The 15,842-nt window shown below is 41.7% G+C and overlaps 1 protein-coding gene across 11 annotated transcripts in view; it reads left to right on the top strand.

Annotated features, from left to right (window-relative positions):
* The first annotated feature begins 2,312 nt into the window (after positions 1-2,312).
* LOC311134382 (uncharacterized protein) overlaps positions 2,313-15,842 on the top strand; it is a 39,398-nt gene continuing 25,868 nt past the window's right edge. For 9 of the 11 annotated variants that reach the window (XM_084168046.1, XM_084168048.1, XM_084168039.1 and 6 more), the window contains exons 1-8: positions 2,313-2,385; positions 6,070-6,238; positions 7,366-7,551; positions 8,283-8,429; positions 9,072-9,198; positions 9,456-9,539; positions 10,902-10,985; positions 14,513-14,596. In XM_084168046.1, coding sequence (XP_084024172.1) covers positions 6,194-6,238; positions 7,366-7,551; positions 8,283-8,429; positions 9,072-9,198; positions 9,456-9,539; positions 10,902-10,985; positions 14,513-14,596 — 757 coding nt within the window. In that variant the 5' untranslated portion in view covers positions 2,313-2,385; positions 6,070-6,193. The remainder of the gene's footprint in view (positions 2,386-6,069; positions 6,239-7,365; positions 7,552-8,282; positions 8,430-9,071; positions 9,199-9,455; positions 9,540-10,901; positions 10,986-14,512; positions 14,597-15,842) is intronic. The other 2 variants (XM_084168041.1, XM_084168040.1) reach the window with 2 other exon arrangements.

Genomic DNA, 15,842 nt, shown 5'->3' with positions numbered 1-15,842 from the left:
CCGAGCCGGCCGGGAGGATATGGGACATAGAGAGTCAAAAGATGCAGAAAGGGAGGAGAGGAGGGTTGAGGAGGCAGAATCAGGAGATCGGAGGGAGAAGGATTTAGCAGAGGGAAGAGATGATAGGATGGAAGAGGAGAGAGTAGCGGGAGAGAGAGAGCGAAGGTTGCTACGGCACATTACCATCTGAGTAGGGGCAGAGTGAGTAGTGTTGGAGGAGAGCGAGAGAGAAAAGGATACAAAGTAGTGGTCGGAGACTTGGAGGGGAGTTGCAGTGAGATTAGTAGAAGAACAGCATCTAGTAAAGATGAGGTAAAGCGTATTGCCTGCCTTGTGAGTAGGGGGGGACGGTGAGAGGGTGAGGTCAAAAGAGCAAAGGAGTGGAAAGAAGGAGGCAGAGAGAAATGAGTCAAAGGCAGACGTAGGGAGGTTAAAGTCACCCAGAACTGTGAGGGGTGAGCCATCCTCAGGAAAGGAACTTATCAAGGCGTCAAGCTCATTGGTGATCTCTCCAAGGGAACCTGGAGGGCGATAAATGATAAGGATGTTAAGCTTGAATGGGCTAGTGACTGTGACAGCATGGAATTCAAATGAGGAGATAGACAGATGGGTCAGGGGGAAAAGAGAGAATGTCCACTTGGGAGAGATGAGGATTCCTGTGCCACCGCCCCGCTGACCAGATGCTCTCGGGGTATGCGAGAACACATGATCAGACGAGGAAAGGGCAGTAGGAGTAGCAGTGTTTGTCTTACCAGAGGCTGCCATTCTATCCATCCGATACAGCGTAAAACCCGCCAGCTGTATGTTATTGAGATTCATCAAATTGCCACCCTTTGCCTTGATGACAGCTTTGCACACTCTTAGCATTCTCTCAACCAGCTTCATGAGGTAGTGACCTGGAATGCATTTCAATTAACAGGTCTGCCTTCTTAAAAGTTCATTTGTGTTATTTCTTTCCTTCTTAATGCGTTTGAGCCAATCAGTTGTGTTGTGACAAGGTAGGGGGGGTATACAGAAGATATTCCTATTTGGTAAAGGACCAACTCCATATGAAGGCCTGATTCACACAGTCTCCTCTGAACAGTTGATGTTGAGATGTATTTATTTGGACTGCAATTTCTGAGGCTGGTAACTCTAATGAACTTATCCTCTGCAGAACTCTGCGTCTTCCATTCCTGTGGCGGTCCTCATGAGAGCCAGTTTCATCATAGCACTTGATGTTTTTTGCGACTTTTGCAATTTTCCGTATTGACTGACCTTCATGTCTTAAAGTAATGATGGACTGTTGTTTCTCTTTGCTTATTTGAGCTGTTCTTGCCATAATATGGACTTGGTCTTTTACCAAATAGGGCTATCTTCTGTATACCCCCCTTACCTTGTCACAACACAACTGATTGGCTCAAACGCATTAAGAAGGAAATAAATTCCACAAATTAACTTTTAAGAAGACAGACCTGTTAATTGAAATGAATTCCAGGTGACTACCTCATGAAGCTGGTTGAGAGAATGCCAAGAGTGTGTAAAGCTGTCATCAAGGCAAAGGGTGACTATTTGATGAATCTCAAATATAAAATATATTTTGATTTGTTTAACACTTTTTTGGTTACTACATGATTCCAAGTGTTATTTCATAGTTTTGATGTCTTCACTATTATTCTACAATGTGGAAAATATAAAAAAATATAAAGAAAAACCCTTGAATGAGTAGGTGTTCTAAAACTTTTGACCGGTAGTGTATGTAGATGTCTTTGTTAGAAAGAATACTATTTAGTGATGCTGAATGTTAAAAATGGCTCAATTTACCACACTCCCATAGGCTATGCATTGGTCAAAGCAAATGGTCACATTCTAAAGCCAATGCTCTTGTGGTCCTCTGTAGCTCAGTTGAGAGGCTAGAGCATGGCGCTTGTAATGCCAGGTAGTGTGTTTGATTCCCACATTTGGACAAAAGTGTCTACTAAAGGGCATATATTATTGTAGTTATCAGAGTTACAAAATTGGAAATTGCATACTTTGATTCACACATCCTATTGGAACTCCAATGTTTTAGCATAGCCTCTGCCTGATTATGTTTTTTGGGAAGGGCGAAGGCTGAAAATCATGTTTTTGTGGAAGAAAATCAGTGTGCATGAATCCAGGCACTGTTGAGGAAAAAAAGAATCCCCTTCTAAACTGAAATTATCTGTGGTTGAGGCAGCTAATTGAACCAACTAAAATGGAGTAACGTTTTCACATTCACCAACATGGTAGACGTGCAAACCCATTTTCTCCAATCACATGGCAGGATTCTCCTCGGGGAGCAGATCCGGTGGCGTTTCCTGTGTTTGTAAACTCAAAGAAATTGGAACTCGGGCGACGAACCACGACAGACGAGGAAAATTTAAGGTAAATAACAGCGTTTGAATATCACCAATGTTTTGATGTGTTGTATGTTTAGTCGTGTATCAGACGATATTTTCGAAATTCTGCCTCCGTCTCTAAGCAAAAAATAAGTGACACGACTTGTGTTAGCGTAGACAACAGGGGAGGGGGAGAACGGTAGCTAACTACAGGACGCATCAACCATCAGGTATTTATCGCTAAGTCTTGCTGCAACTGCTGTCTTGTTCCTCGTTGGATTGCAATCCTCGAACTGTTGTTTTATCTAACTAGCTGTATTTATCCGGATCTAATCACATCGAAATTGCCTAGCGATATCATATTTCGATTTGTAGATGGATGGCAACTGAAGTTTGTACAATTTGATGTGCGTGGAGGCCACGTTAGCGTCGTTGTTACGTTAGCCCGAAACAGCTAGCTCGTATTCGCTCGATGTTTTGTTTCCGTGAGTTATGAGGAAATACTTTCAATTTTTGGGTTAGTCATTTAAATATAACTTCAAGTACTATTTCTACCGTGGCAGTTAACTAGCAAACGTAAATGTTGTTCACACTACTTGATGGTCAATAACCTTGCCACGCTAACGTTACCTAGCTAGCTGCTGCCAGGGAAAATAGCTAGTTAACTTTACTATTTGTAATCAGCTGCTAGTGTATCAAAAGGTTGCTGGTGCAGTAGGTCCGGTGTGGTTCAGTTGGTAGAGCATCTGCGAAATGACAAATATATATGTAGTGTTAGCAATGGTTGATACAAGAGAGTTTGAGGTTTTCCTTGGATCATTAGCTTGCCGGCTATGTGGGTGCCATTGGTTTCATTTTTGTAAAATGTTTTTCAGTTATGTGCCTATGGGGTCGTTCCATATGATTAAAATCACTTTCTGACTGCACCCCTTTTGATTTGATCAAAACCTTCCATGCATATTTGCCCATGGTAGAAGTGGTCAGAAAGTGACTTATTGTACCTGAATGACAAAACATTCAGGAGATTTGAGGTGCTTAAATGTCCAATGCAGGCGTTTTTGTCTCAATATAACATATTTTTTGGGTAAAGATTAAGTACTTTACTGTGATTGTCTTCAATTAAAATGGTCAAAAAGAAAAATAGCTTCTTAGCAAAGAGCAATTTCTAAAGCAATAATTTTGCTAAGGCTGTCTGAGTGGGGAGGGGAAAAATGAAAACGAGCTGTTATTGGCAGAGAGGGTTGGAACTCTTTCACCAGGCATGCCAAAACTCCATCCCACCGAAATTTCAGGCAGACTTTTTAAACAGCTCTTGCACTAAAGGGGCATTATTATCATGTTCACAGTATTATTCCAACCTCAGTGTGGAAATATGTAGACTGGTTGGCTGACAACATCACGACAATGATGTGCACACTTCGATGTGGCCAGTGTGTTATGATTCTAAATGGTCAGATAGCTAGCAACAATGACAAGAAGCTGCCTTGTGGGGAATCGTATGTGGCTCGTTTCAGCTCATTGTATATTTAAGCAATAAGGCCTGAGGGGGTGTGGTATATGACCAATATACCACGGCTAAGGGTTGTTCTTATGCACTAAGCAACGCTATTTATAAACTGGGTGGTTCGAGCCCTGAATGCTGATTGGCTGACAGCCGTGGTATATCATACCGTATACAACAGGTATGACAAAATATATTTTAAATATATAATTACATCGGTAACCAGTTTATAATAAGAATAAGCCACCTCGTGGTTTGTGGTATATGGCCAATATACCACGGCTAAGGGCTGTATCCAGGCACTCTACGTTGCGTGCATAAGAACAGCCCTTAGCCGTGGTATATAAACGCAACATGCAACAATTTCAAAGATTTTACATCAGAATGTTGACTTGAGTGGGAATATCCATTGTTATAAATTAAACTGTATCTTTCATAGGAAACCTATTGAAATTATTTAAATGTCAATGGTGCATCAGCTAAATTTCAGGGGTCTGAAGGGATAGGTCCAGTCTAGGAATTAATTTCTATGTTTGAAATGACACCCACCCTGTATTCAAGAGTATGCTGTCTCAACCGATGACAGGCACAACACAAACACTTTAGATAGGGTCTAAGCTACAACATTTGTGAAAATGAGAAATGTAATAAAGCTTAAATTATAGACATTTTGTTTCTTCAAGAAATCAAAGAATAGTTTGACAACCCTGTTTGTAAGCTTTCAAATTATATAAAACTCAACTGTTTATCGTTTTCCGTGATGAAGACATGGACGTCCCATGGTAGGATAGGGTATGCAAAATAGGTCGACTTTGAGCACCTCTATCTCCTCAATGTTTTGGCATTCAGGTCCAAAAAGTCACTTTCTGACAACTATTTCCACCATGGGTAAACATGTATGAAAGGTTTCGCCCAAATCAAAAGGGGTGCAGTCAGAAAGTGATTAAAATCATATGGAGCAACCCTATTCTCAAACCTGTTTGCTTGCTAACTTGCAGTATCAGCCCTTTCTTTGTCCCAAATTCATGGTATATTGTGGTCACCCCTTTCAACAGCTAGCTAACATTAGCAATGTTAATGTACACAATTGGTATTGGAATTGGGTACCTGAATTGCTTGACCATCCCATTATGGGTATTAGCTAGCTAGATGTGTTGTGTTGGTGTGACACTTGAGCGTCTCTTTCAAAATCTTAATTCATAGCCAAGTGACCAAATGGGTATCCTATGAAGCAGTTTTGAGGAGTTAGCGAGGTAACTTTGGTAAACTCTTGAGTTAAACTCGGGATAACCGGTCATATGAAAGTGGCTCACCTTTTAGTCAGGTACATTTCTATGGCAACGAATCCTTCAGAACTAACCTGCTCCGGGCAGGCTAACTCACTGCTAACTCCACTTACTGAAGTGACTGAGCCACGAGTTGAGTACCATGAAATCAGATTCCCTCCCTCTTGCAAATATTGTCATCACCCCCTTCATTTGAGGAAGACAACTGATTTGAAATATTTTATTAACCAAATGTTTGTGTAATTTTTTTTTTAGTAATGTTAATCACATGATCACAGAATCACAGAATGCATTTTAAACTTCACGCACAGTAACTGTTTTGTATGACTATTATTTTGTCGATAGGAGTGGGAAGAAAGGGGGCTTGTGGTTGTGCATTGATAAGCACACAAGTCGGCATTTAACGATAAGTAAAAAAATTAAGACAGCACTTCTAAAAGCCTATTTCACGCCATAGCCTGCTGAATTTGCAAGGTAACTTTTCATTTTGATTTCGGCACAAATTAAATTGTGGCACTGACTCGCCCATGGATTGATGTTTCAGCGTTGTCTCAATTAAGAGTTTGGGGTTCGACAAGCCAAGTGCGACATGCACGCGCAGTTACAAGCCTGCTACAGTTAGCGGTAGGCGGACAAGTGATATCCACCGTCGTAATACGGATGAAGTATGAGATGGAATGTGATGCTAACTGAAGCTGGTTAGCTTTAGAAAACCCTGAGTAGATCTAGCTTTATTTGTAGGATACCCCTTTGGTGAAAAAGGCAAACAAGGAGTTAACCAAAGGACCTTCTACAGTTATTATGGTGATGTTTATTTTTGAGTAATTGGGTTTTGTGTGATTTGGAGTAGTTACAATTTGATTAACTGGTTTTAGCGCAAAAAAATAATTTCAGTATTATTGAATGTGTTTTCATGTTTTGTCCACATCGTCCTCTTCCTCAGTTTTAGTGCTAGATGAGTGAGGTGGGTGTGGCCTCCCGTCAGACTGACCATCCTGATTGACGGATTCCTGGATGACCTTGTCCCCGCCCCTGTCCCCGCCCTCACATATACCGTTCCCACTGCAATGTCACACCTGCCCAGCAGCTCAGTCCGCGACCATATGAAATGGGTTTGTTTTCCAAAAAAATATATAATGATAAAATGGCTACAAACAACATGCCTACAATTAGGCTACATTATCTTTTGTCACTCAGGATGTTGTCGTCATCAAATGTTATTTAAAAAAATATTTGACATCTGTTTTATCATTGGGCTTCATACCGTTTCTGGTGTAACTAACTCGGCCTCTGGCAGTCTTGAGTTTTTGTTTTCTCCTTTGTTTAGCTCCTCTCTACACCCATACTGGTTCTATTTATACAGTGAGCTCCAAAAGTATTGGAACCGTGTTGTTTTGGCTCTGTACTCCAACACTTGGGATTTTAAAGGATACATTGACTGAGGTTAAAGTGCAGACTGTCAGCTTTAATCTAAGGGTATTTTTTGTACGTAGTCCCCCATTTTAGGGGACCAAAAGTATTGGGACAAATTCACTTATGTGTATTGAAGTAGTCAAAAGATTAGTATTTGGTCCCATATTCCTAGCACTCAATGATTACATCAAGCTTGTGACTCTATAAACTTTTTGGATGCATTTGCTGTTTGTTTTGTTTGTGTTTCAGATTATTTTGTGCCCAATAGAAATTAATGATAATAATGTATTGTCATTTGAGTCACTTTTATTATAAATAAGAATATAATGTTTCTAAATACTTCTATATTAATGTGGATGCTACCATGATAACGGATTGACCTCAATGAATCGTGAATAATGATGAGTGAAAGTTAGACGCACAAATATCATTCCCCCACCAAAAATGAAAACCTCTGATATTGTTTTAATGGTGAGAGGTTAGCATGTCTTGGGGGTATGATATTTGTGCGTTTAACTTTGGGACCAAATACAAAACTTCTGCCTACGTTATACACAAGTGAATTTGTCCCAATACTTATGGTCCCCTAAAATGGGGGGGGGGGGCGACTAGGTACAAAAAGTGCTGTAATTTCTAAACGGTTCACCCTATATAGAAGAAAATGCCCTCAAAATACAGCTGACAGTCTGCACTTTAACCTCAGTCATTGTATAAGTTCAAATCCAAAGTGTTGGAGGGCTGAGCCAAAACAACAAATGAGCTCACTGTATATTTTCTAAATGTCTGATAGTGGATTTCCCTGACTCAGGCTCGGTTCTGTTCCCAGGCAGGGTTGCTTGGCTGTGAGGCTGTTCTCTCCAGTATGGCCCTGATGCAGGCCAGCTCCATGGCCGGTCCGCCCAAGAAGATGATGGCGCCACTCGGCCATGGACCACCGCCCCAGAGGGATGGCCCAGACCGCGGTCCTCAGAGCCACATGATCCTGCCATCTGGAATGAGCTGTCCACCCCTGGTTAGGAGGCGCCGGGGCAATGCAGAGGGGGAGGAGGGGTTTATTATTGTCACCTGCTGAAAGAACAACAAATGAGAAATTGACATATTTCGCATTGGATAGGTCTCAGCAGTAACTTGCATTTGTTATGTAGGTCAAGCACTTGCCTATTGTGGGCTGCTAATATAACTAAATTATAGTCTTCAGTAATGATTTAAAGAGGCTGCCAGATATGTACATCATTTGAGAAGTAGGCATGAAGGGAGGTTACCTTCTGTATTACTGTCTTTTGCCAAGGTTATTTTTATTTTTACTGTTTATTATTAGTTTTCCCAGCATAATCCTCCTGTAGCTCAGTTGGTAGAGCATGGCGCTTGCAACGCCAGGGTTGTGGGTTCGATTCCCACGGGGGGCCAGTATGAAAAATTTATGCACTCACTAACTGTATGTCGCTCTGGATAAGAGCGTCTGCTAAATGACTGAATTGTAAAACATTTAAATGTAATAATCCTGTAAAGGATTAGAAAATATCCTGTGCTTCACATTTTAATTTTTTCATATATTTAGAAAACCTTATCAAGGAAATCAAGGAATATTTTCTTTCTCGTTTTGTTTCTGTTTTGAAATGTGGGGCTATCTGTACGGTAATTCCTATTTGTAAATTTCAGGCTATCAGGAGAAAAAAAAAGTATGTTTTCTCCACCAGGCAGGCTTACGCAAAGCCCTCTCTCCCTCTTCTCTGTGCTCCTCAGCTTATCCGGAAGGAGGGCGACTTCCACACCCCCCGCCTGCTGGACGAGAAGGAGATGAGGGCCAACGAGGACATGCAGCTGAAAAAGAAGAACAGGAAGTCAGGAACGCCCTGTAAAGTGAGAGAGCAAGACGGGAGGGGAGGGAAGGTCAGTGCCTCTGAATTTTAAACTCTTTCTGTGGACTCTTTCTGTGTTTCGGAGAGATTGTGTTATAAAAACAGACTGAAAGTGTGTTTGTGTGCACGTCTGTGGGCGTTTGGCTCTCTGTGTGCTTTTATGTGTGTAAGACGTACTTTTTTGTCTCTAGCTGAGTTGGTGCCTTTGAGTGCACATATTTTGTTTGTGTGGGGGGAGGAGTGCATAGGAGATGTAGAGGGGGTGGGGTTCTCTGGAGAGGAAAGAGGGGGAAGGGGAACACTAACTGTTATTGTGTGGGAAAGGGGGAGCAGTAACATATGGGGGGTGGGAGGGATTAACCCTTCTCTAGGTTTTGGGTACTAAGTCATTTAAATGGCCAAAATGGTCCAATTTTTTACATTTTTACAAGGAGCTAGAAATAATATATTACCCTTTTAACCAGGACTATTTGGCTGGAGTTTTTTTTACTAGCATTTTGGTCAGCACTAGCGTTTCTCATACTGAATAAAACCAATGTATCATATGTTTCCTTCTATACAAAAGTGAGGGCATACTTGTAGTGATGATTTAGTAGATGTATATCTTTGAGTTTTGTCTGTGGTGTATTTAGGCCTACAATTTTTTGATGAGCCTCTATTCTATCCTGCATAGGTGGTTGTTGTGGATGAGAATGGTAACTGTCCAATATCTAAAGTGCAGAAAAACTTCATCTGCAATCACTGTTATGGCGCATTTAGGAGTGGATATCACCTGAAGAGACACATCCTCATTCATACAGGTATGTGTCAAGACCACAATGGCCAGCTAACTTCTGGAGGTGCTCCATTACCAGTTAGGGAGATGTTTAAAATGCCTAGCTAATACAGTAAGACAATACATAAGGCCAACAGAAACACCAGTTTGGATTAAGTGACTGGTGATTTTAAGTTTATGAGATGGCCTCCTAAAACAGCCTGTCTAGTGTCAGATTTTGATTCACAGTTTTTGGTGTTGTCTGTGGGGACCTTTCACTAAAACTGGTACTCTTCGGTTTAGGGGAGAAGCCGTATGCTTGTGGCATATGTGGCATGAGGTTTATTCAGCGTTACCACCTGGAGAGACACAGCCTGATTCACACGGGTATGCGTCCTCTTACCATACCCATCTCTATCTAAACAGGCTACATCTGTAGTGCTGCACCGGAACCCCAGTATACAGGGCTTTCAGTGTTTAAAAAAAGTCATTTGGACAGTAATTTCCAGCAAAGCTCACAATTCCTTTCACCTCAACTATATGAAGGAGAGGGGTTATCATCACAAATGTTCAAATTGGTCCCCCAACACCAGTAAGCTTACAAATGAAAGGTCTACTTGGTACAAATGTTTATAGATTGACCACAGGAGGTTACACAAAGGTCCCAGTTTTAGGACAATGTTGCTTTAGCTAGGTGAAGGTGTTGCAAGTTACCAGTAGCTTTTTGTTTGCAGTATGAGATTTTGAATATAATTTAATGCATGGACATCAAGAAACTATGATTTTCTGAGATATTAAGTAATATTGGTAAGTAAACCATTTTAAAGAGTGGCCTGTAGCCTCTCCTAAATTGGAAAAGAAAACAATGCTTTCCAAGTTTGCATTTTTATTTTGAAATAAACTATTTGCTTTAGATTCTAGTCATCTTGTTTGTCTTTTGTGGTACTTTCAAAAATCGGATCATAAGCTAGGTTTTCATCCAACTAGCGACAGATTTTCATTAGACTATTCTAAAATCTGCATAAAAAGAATATGCACATTTTCCCACCAGAGATGTTTCCGTGTACCCAATTTTTTTTTTAAAGTTAAGTGTTTCGATCGCATTTTCAACTCTACTGATGGTTTTCTCACAAAAAAAAGCAGTTATATAGCGAGTGTGCCCACTCTGGTATTGGTACGTAGCAATGTATAGCCTACATGATGATTATGGAAAAAAGAGCAAGATAATTTGTATTTGTCAAACGGCAGCTAAGAATCGATGATCATGTCACCAGAATAAAACCCTCTATTGGAAAGGAGCATCAAGCTCATCACCTTGCATTTTCACCACCCTGTGAAGTTCATCATAACTTATTTCATCTTCAAGTTTTAATGTCACATGCACAAGTACAGTGAAATGCCTATCAATATGATGGTTATTATATCAATGTTTGCACATAAAAGCGTGTCCACTTACATTTCTCGCATAATTCATTTTACCGACACAAAAATATTTACGGAAACATTTTCCATCAGGCCTGTCATGACATTTATGACTATGTCCTTTACTTGCATAAAAAGGTTGGATGGAAACCTGGTTAGTGTCCAGTATTGTGTGTGTTCTTCATTTGGCCATATGTTTATCCTTGTAAATCTAACAAATCTTACTCTAATTTGAATTGACAGTTAGAAATTTGCAATTGGTATAAAATATTTGTTCATTCTGTGCAGATTGAATAGCTAATATTTGTATGCTCTGTGTGTGTATAGGGGTGAAGCCGTACGCTTGTTCCATGTGTGACATGAGGTTTTTCCAGCGTTACCACCTGGAGAGACACAGCCTCACTCATACGGGTATGAGTCCTCTTTCCGTACCCATCTCACATAAAACAAGCGACCCATTTTACTCCTGTTTGTCATAGAGCAGCCTCTCAGTAGAAATGTATTGAGTGTAAAATGATAGATGTCTTACCATGACAGTCTGCCAGCCTCAGGAGCTCAGGACGAGACAAATATCTTTATGCTAGGACAAAAACTGTGGCATTCATATACACTACATGGCCAAAAGTATGTGGACACCCCTTCAAATTAGAGGATTCTGCTATTTCAGACGCACACATTGCTGACAGGTGTATAAAATCGAGCACACAGCCATGCAATCTCCATAAACAAACATTGGCAGTAGAATGGTCCGTACTGGAGAGCTCAGTGACTTTCAATGTGGCACCGTCATAGGATGCCACCTTTCCAACAAGTACGTTTGTCAAATTTCTGCCCTACAAGAGCTGCCCTGGTCAACTGTAAGTGCTGTTATTGTAAAGTGGAAACGTCTAGGTGGCTCAGCCGCAAAGTGGTAGGCAATACAAGCTCACAGAACAAGACTGCGTAGTGCAAAAATCGTCTGTCCTCGGTTGCAACACTCACTACCAAGTTCCAAACTGCCTCTGGAAGCAACGTCAGCACAATAACTGTTCGTCGGAAGCTTCATGAAATGGGTTTCCATGGCCGAGCAGCTGCACACAAGCCTAAGATCACCATGTGCAATGCCAAGTGAATCGCGCTTCACCATCTGGCAGTCCAACAGACAAATCTGAGTTTGGCGGATGCCAGGAGAATGCTACCTGCCCGACTGCATAGTGCCAACTGTAAAGTTTCAAGGATGAGGATTAATGGTCTGGGGCTGTTTTTCATGGTTCGGGCTAGGCCCCTTAGTTCCAGTGAAGGGAAATGTTAACGCTACAGCATACAATGACATTCTAGACGATTCTGTGCTTCCAACTTTGTGGCAACAGTATGGGGGAAGGCCCTTTCCTGTTTCAGCATGACAATGCCCCCGTGCACAAAGTGAGGTCCATACAGAGATGGTTTGTCGAGATCGGTGTGGAAGAACTTGACTGGCCTGCACAGAGCCCTGACCTTAACCCCTTCGAACACCTTTGGGATTAATTGGAACGCCGGCTGCGAGCCAGGCCTAATCGCCCAACATCAGTGCCCGATCTCACTAATGCTCTTGGGGTTGAATGGAAGCAAGTCCCTGCACCAACATCTAGTGGAAAGCCTTCACAGAAGGGTGGAGGCTGTTATAGCAGCAAAGGGGGACCAACTCCATATTAATACCCATGATTTTGGAATTAGATGTTCGAGTAGGTGTCCACATGCTTTTGGTCATGTAGTGTAGGTAGAAATGCAGACATACTATATAGTTATATGTATTTGGCCATTCTGACACTTAAAATGTTTGAAACTATTAGACTTACAGTGGGGAAAAAAAGTATTTAGTCAACCACCAATTGTGCAAGTTCTCCCACTTAAAAAGATGAGGCCTGTAATTTTCATCATAGGTACACGTCAACTATGACAGACAAATTGAGGGAAAAAAATCCAGAAAATCACATTGTAGGATTTTGTTATGAATTTATTTGCAAATTATGTTGGAAAATAAGTATTTGGTCACCTACAAACAAGCAAGATTTCTGGCTCTCACAGACCTGTAACTTATTCTTTAAGAGGCTCCTCTGTCCTCCACTCGTTACCTGTATTAATGGCACCTGTTTGAACTTGTTATCAGTATAAAAGACACCTGTCCACAACCTCAAACAGTCACACTCCAAACTCCACTATGGCCAAGACCAAAGAGCTGTCAAAGGACACCAGAAACAAAATTGTAGACCTGCACCAGGCTGGGAAGACTGAATCTGCAATAGGTAAGCAGCTTGGTTTGAAGAAATCAACTGTGGGAGCAATTATTAGGAAATGGAAGACATACAAGACCACTGATAATCTCCCACGATCTGGGGCTCCTCGCAAGATCTCACCCCGTGGGGTCATAATGATCACAAGAACGGTGAGCAAAATCCCAGAACCACACGGGGGGACCTAGTGAATGACCTGCAGAGAGCTGGGACCAAAGTAACAAAGCCTACCATCAGTAACACACTACGCTGCCAGGGACTCAAATCCTGCAGTGCCAGACGTGTCCCCCTGCTTAAGCCAGTACATGTCCAGGCCCGTCTGAAGTTTGCTAGAGTGCATTTGGATGATCCAGAAGAAGATTGGGAGAATGTCAGATGAAACCAAAATATAACTTTTTGGTAAAAACTCAACTCGTCGTGTTTGGAGGACAAAGAATGCTGAGTTGCATCCAAAGAACACCATACCTACTGTGAAGCATGGGGGTGGAAACATCATGCTTTGGGGCTGTTTTTCTGCAAATGGACCAGGACGACTGATCCGTGTAAAGGAAAGAATGAATGGGGCCATGTATCGTGAGATTTTGAGTGAAAACCTCCTTCCATCAGCAAGGGCATTGAAGATGAAACGTGGCTGGGTCTTTCAGCATGACAATGATCCCAAACACACCACCCGGGCAACGAAGGAGTGGCTTCGTAAGAAGCAGTTCAGGGTCCTGGAGTGGCCTAGCCAGTCTCCAGATCTCAACCCCATAGAAAATCTTTGGAGGGAGTTGAAAGTCCTTGTTGCCCAGCGACAGCCCCAAAACATCACTGCTCTAGAGGAGATCTGCATGGAGGAATCGGCCAAAATACCAGCAACAGTGTGTGAAAACCTTTTGAAGACTTACAGAAAATGTTTGACCTGTGTCATTGCCAACAAAGGGTATATAACAAAGTATTGAGAAACTTTTGTTATTGACCAAATACTTATTTTCCACCATAATTTGCAAATAAAGTCATAAAAATCCTACAATGTGATTTTCTGGATTTTATTTTCTCATTTTGTCTGTCATAATTGACGTGCACCTATGATGAAAATTACAGGCCTCTCTCATCTTTTTAAGTGGGAGAACTTGCACAATTGGTGGCTGACTAAATACTTTTTTCCCCCACTGTATGTGGCAAAAGTCTGGTCTCTCACTCTCTCGATGTCCAAGCCTTGCACATGATTTACTGGTAGTTGTTCATGGCTAGGTAGCTCAAATGTAATTGATAATGGCTTGAAGTTGGTACAGATTGTTACTGATGATTATTTTCTGAGTTTTGTAGATAAAAACAAGTTCCTAGCCAAATAACTTATTTTGTGAGTTAACTTCCTCTTTTTTTTTTATAGCTAACGTTTCTGTGGTAGAATCTTGACGTTTGTTGCTATTGAGCTTTTGCTTGTGTTAATTGAACTTGATTGGGCATTAAACATTTAGTTTTAACCTTAAATGCATGTTGGAGTGTTTGTCTCCAAAGGTTAAGACATAATCGGGAAGTAATTGCTCACTATTGCAACAAACATTACACCTCTAGTAGTAGAACTAATCAGTCCTTACGTTTTAGTGAAATGTATTGATGTAGTTTGGGACTTGGGAATTGGTGTGTGTGTTCTACTTTATATAATAGGATCACTAGCTAATATATTGATACTCTGTGTGTGTATAGGGGTGAAGCCGTACGCATGCAACATGTGTGACATGAGATTCTTCCAGCGTTACCACCTGGCGAGACACAGCCTCACTCATACGGGTAGGCCCCCCCTCACCATAGCCCTCATATAGAATAGCATTGTAGTGGTAACCAGGTTTCCCCAATGAAGTGAATTAACATACAGTGGGGAGAACAAGTATTTGATACACTGCTGATTTTGCAGGTTTTCCTACTTACAAAGCATGTAGAGGTCTGTCATTTTTATCATATGTACACTTCAACTGTGAGAGACGGAATCTAAAACAAAAATCCAGAAAATCACATTGTATGATTCTTAAGTAATTAATTTGCATTTTATTGCATGACATAAGTATTTGATCACCTACCAACCACTAAGAAGTCCGGCTCTCACAGACCTGTTAGTTTTTCTTTAAGAAGCCCTCCTGTTCTCCACTCATTACCTGTATTAACTGCACCTGTTTGAACTCGTTACCTGTATAAAAGACACCTGTCCACACACAAACAGACTCCAACCTCTCCACAATGGCCAAGACCAGAGAGCTGTGTAATGACATCAGGGATACAATTGTAGACCTGCACAAGGCTGGGATTGGCTACAGGACCATAGGCAAGCAGCTTGGTGAGAAGGCAACAACTGTTGGCGCAATTATTAGAAAATGGAAGAAGTTCAAGATGACGGTCAATCACCCTCGGTCTGGGGCTCCATGCAAGATCTCACCTCGTGGGGCATCAATGATCATGAGGAAGGTGAGGGATCAGCCCAGAACTACACGGCAGGACCTGGTCAATGACCTGAAGAGAGCTGGGACCACAGTTTCAAAGAAAACCATTAGTAACACACTACGCTGTCATGGATTAAAATCCTGCAGCGCACGCAAGGTCCCCCTGCTCAAGCCAGCGCATGTCCAGGCCCGTCTGAAGTTTGCCAATGACCATCTGGATGATCCAGAGGAGGAATAGGAGAAGGTCATGTGGTCTGATGAGACAAAAATAGAGCTTTTTGGTCTAAACTCCACTCGCCGTGTTTGGAGGAAGAAGAAGGATGAGTACAACCCCAAGAACACCATCCCAACCGTGAAGCATGGAGGTGGAATCATCATTCTTTAGGGATGCTTTTCTGCAAAGGGGACAGGACGACTGCACCGTATTGAGGGGAGGATGGATGTGGCCATGTATCGCGAGATCTTGGCCAACAACCTCCTTCCCTCATTAAGAGCATTGAAGATGGGTCGTGGCTGGGTCTTCCAGCATGACAACGACCTGAAACACACAGCCAGGGCAACTAAGGAGTGGCTCCGTAAGAAGCATCTTAAGGTCCTGGAGT

This window comes from Coregonus lavaretus, assembly GCF_964263955.1.
Source record: "Coregonus lavaretus genome assembly, chromosome: 8".
NCBI lineage: Eukaryota > Metazoa > Chordata > Actinopteri > Salmoniformes > Salmonidae > Coregonus > Coregonus lavaretus.
The sequence above is the reverse complement of the archived record's forward strand: the minus strand, read 5'-3'. Positions and strand labels throughout refer to the sequence as shown.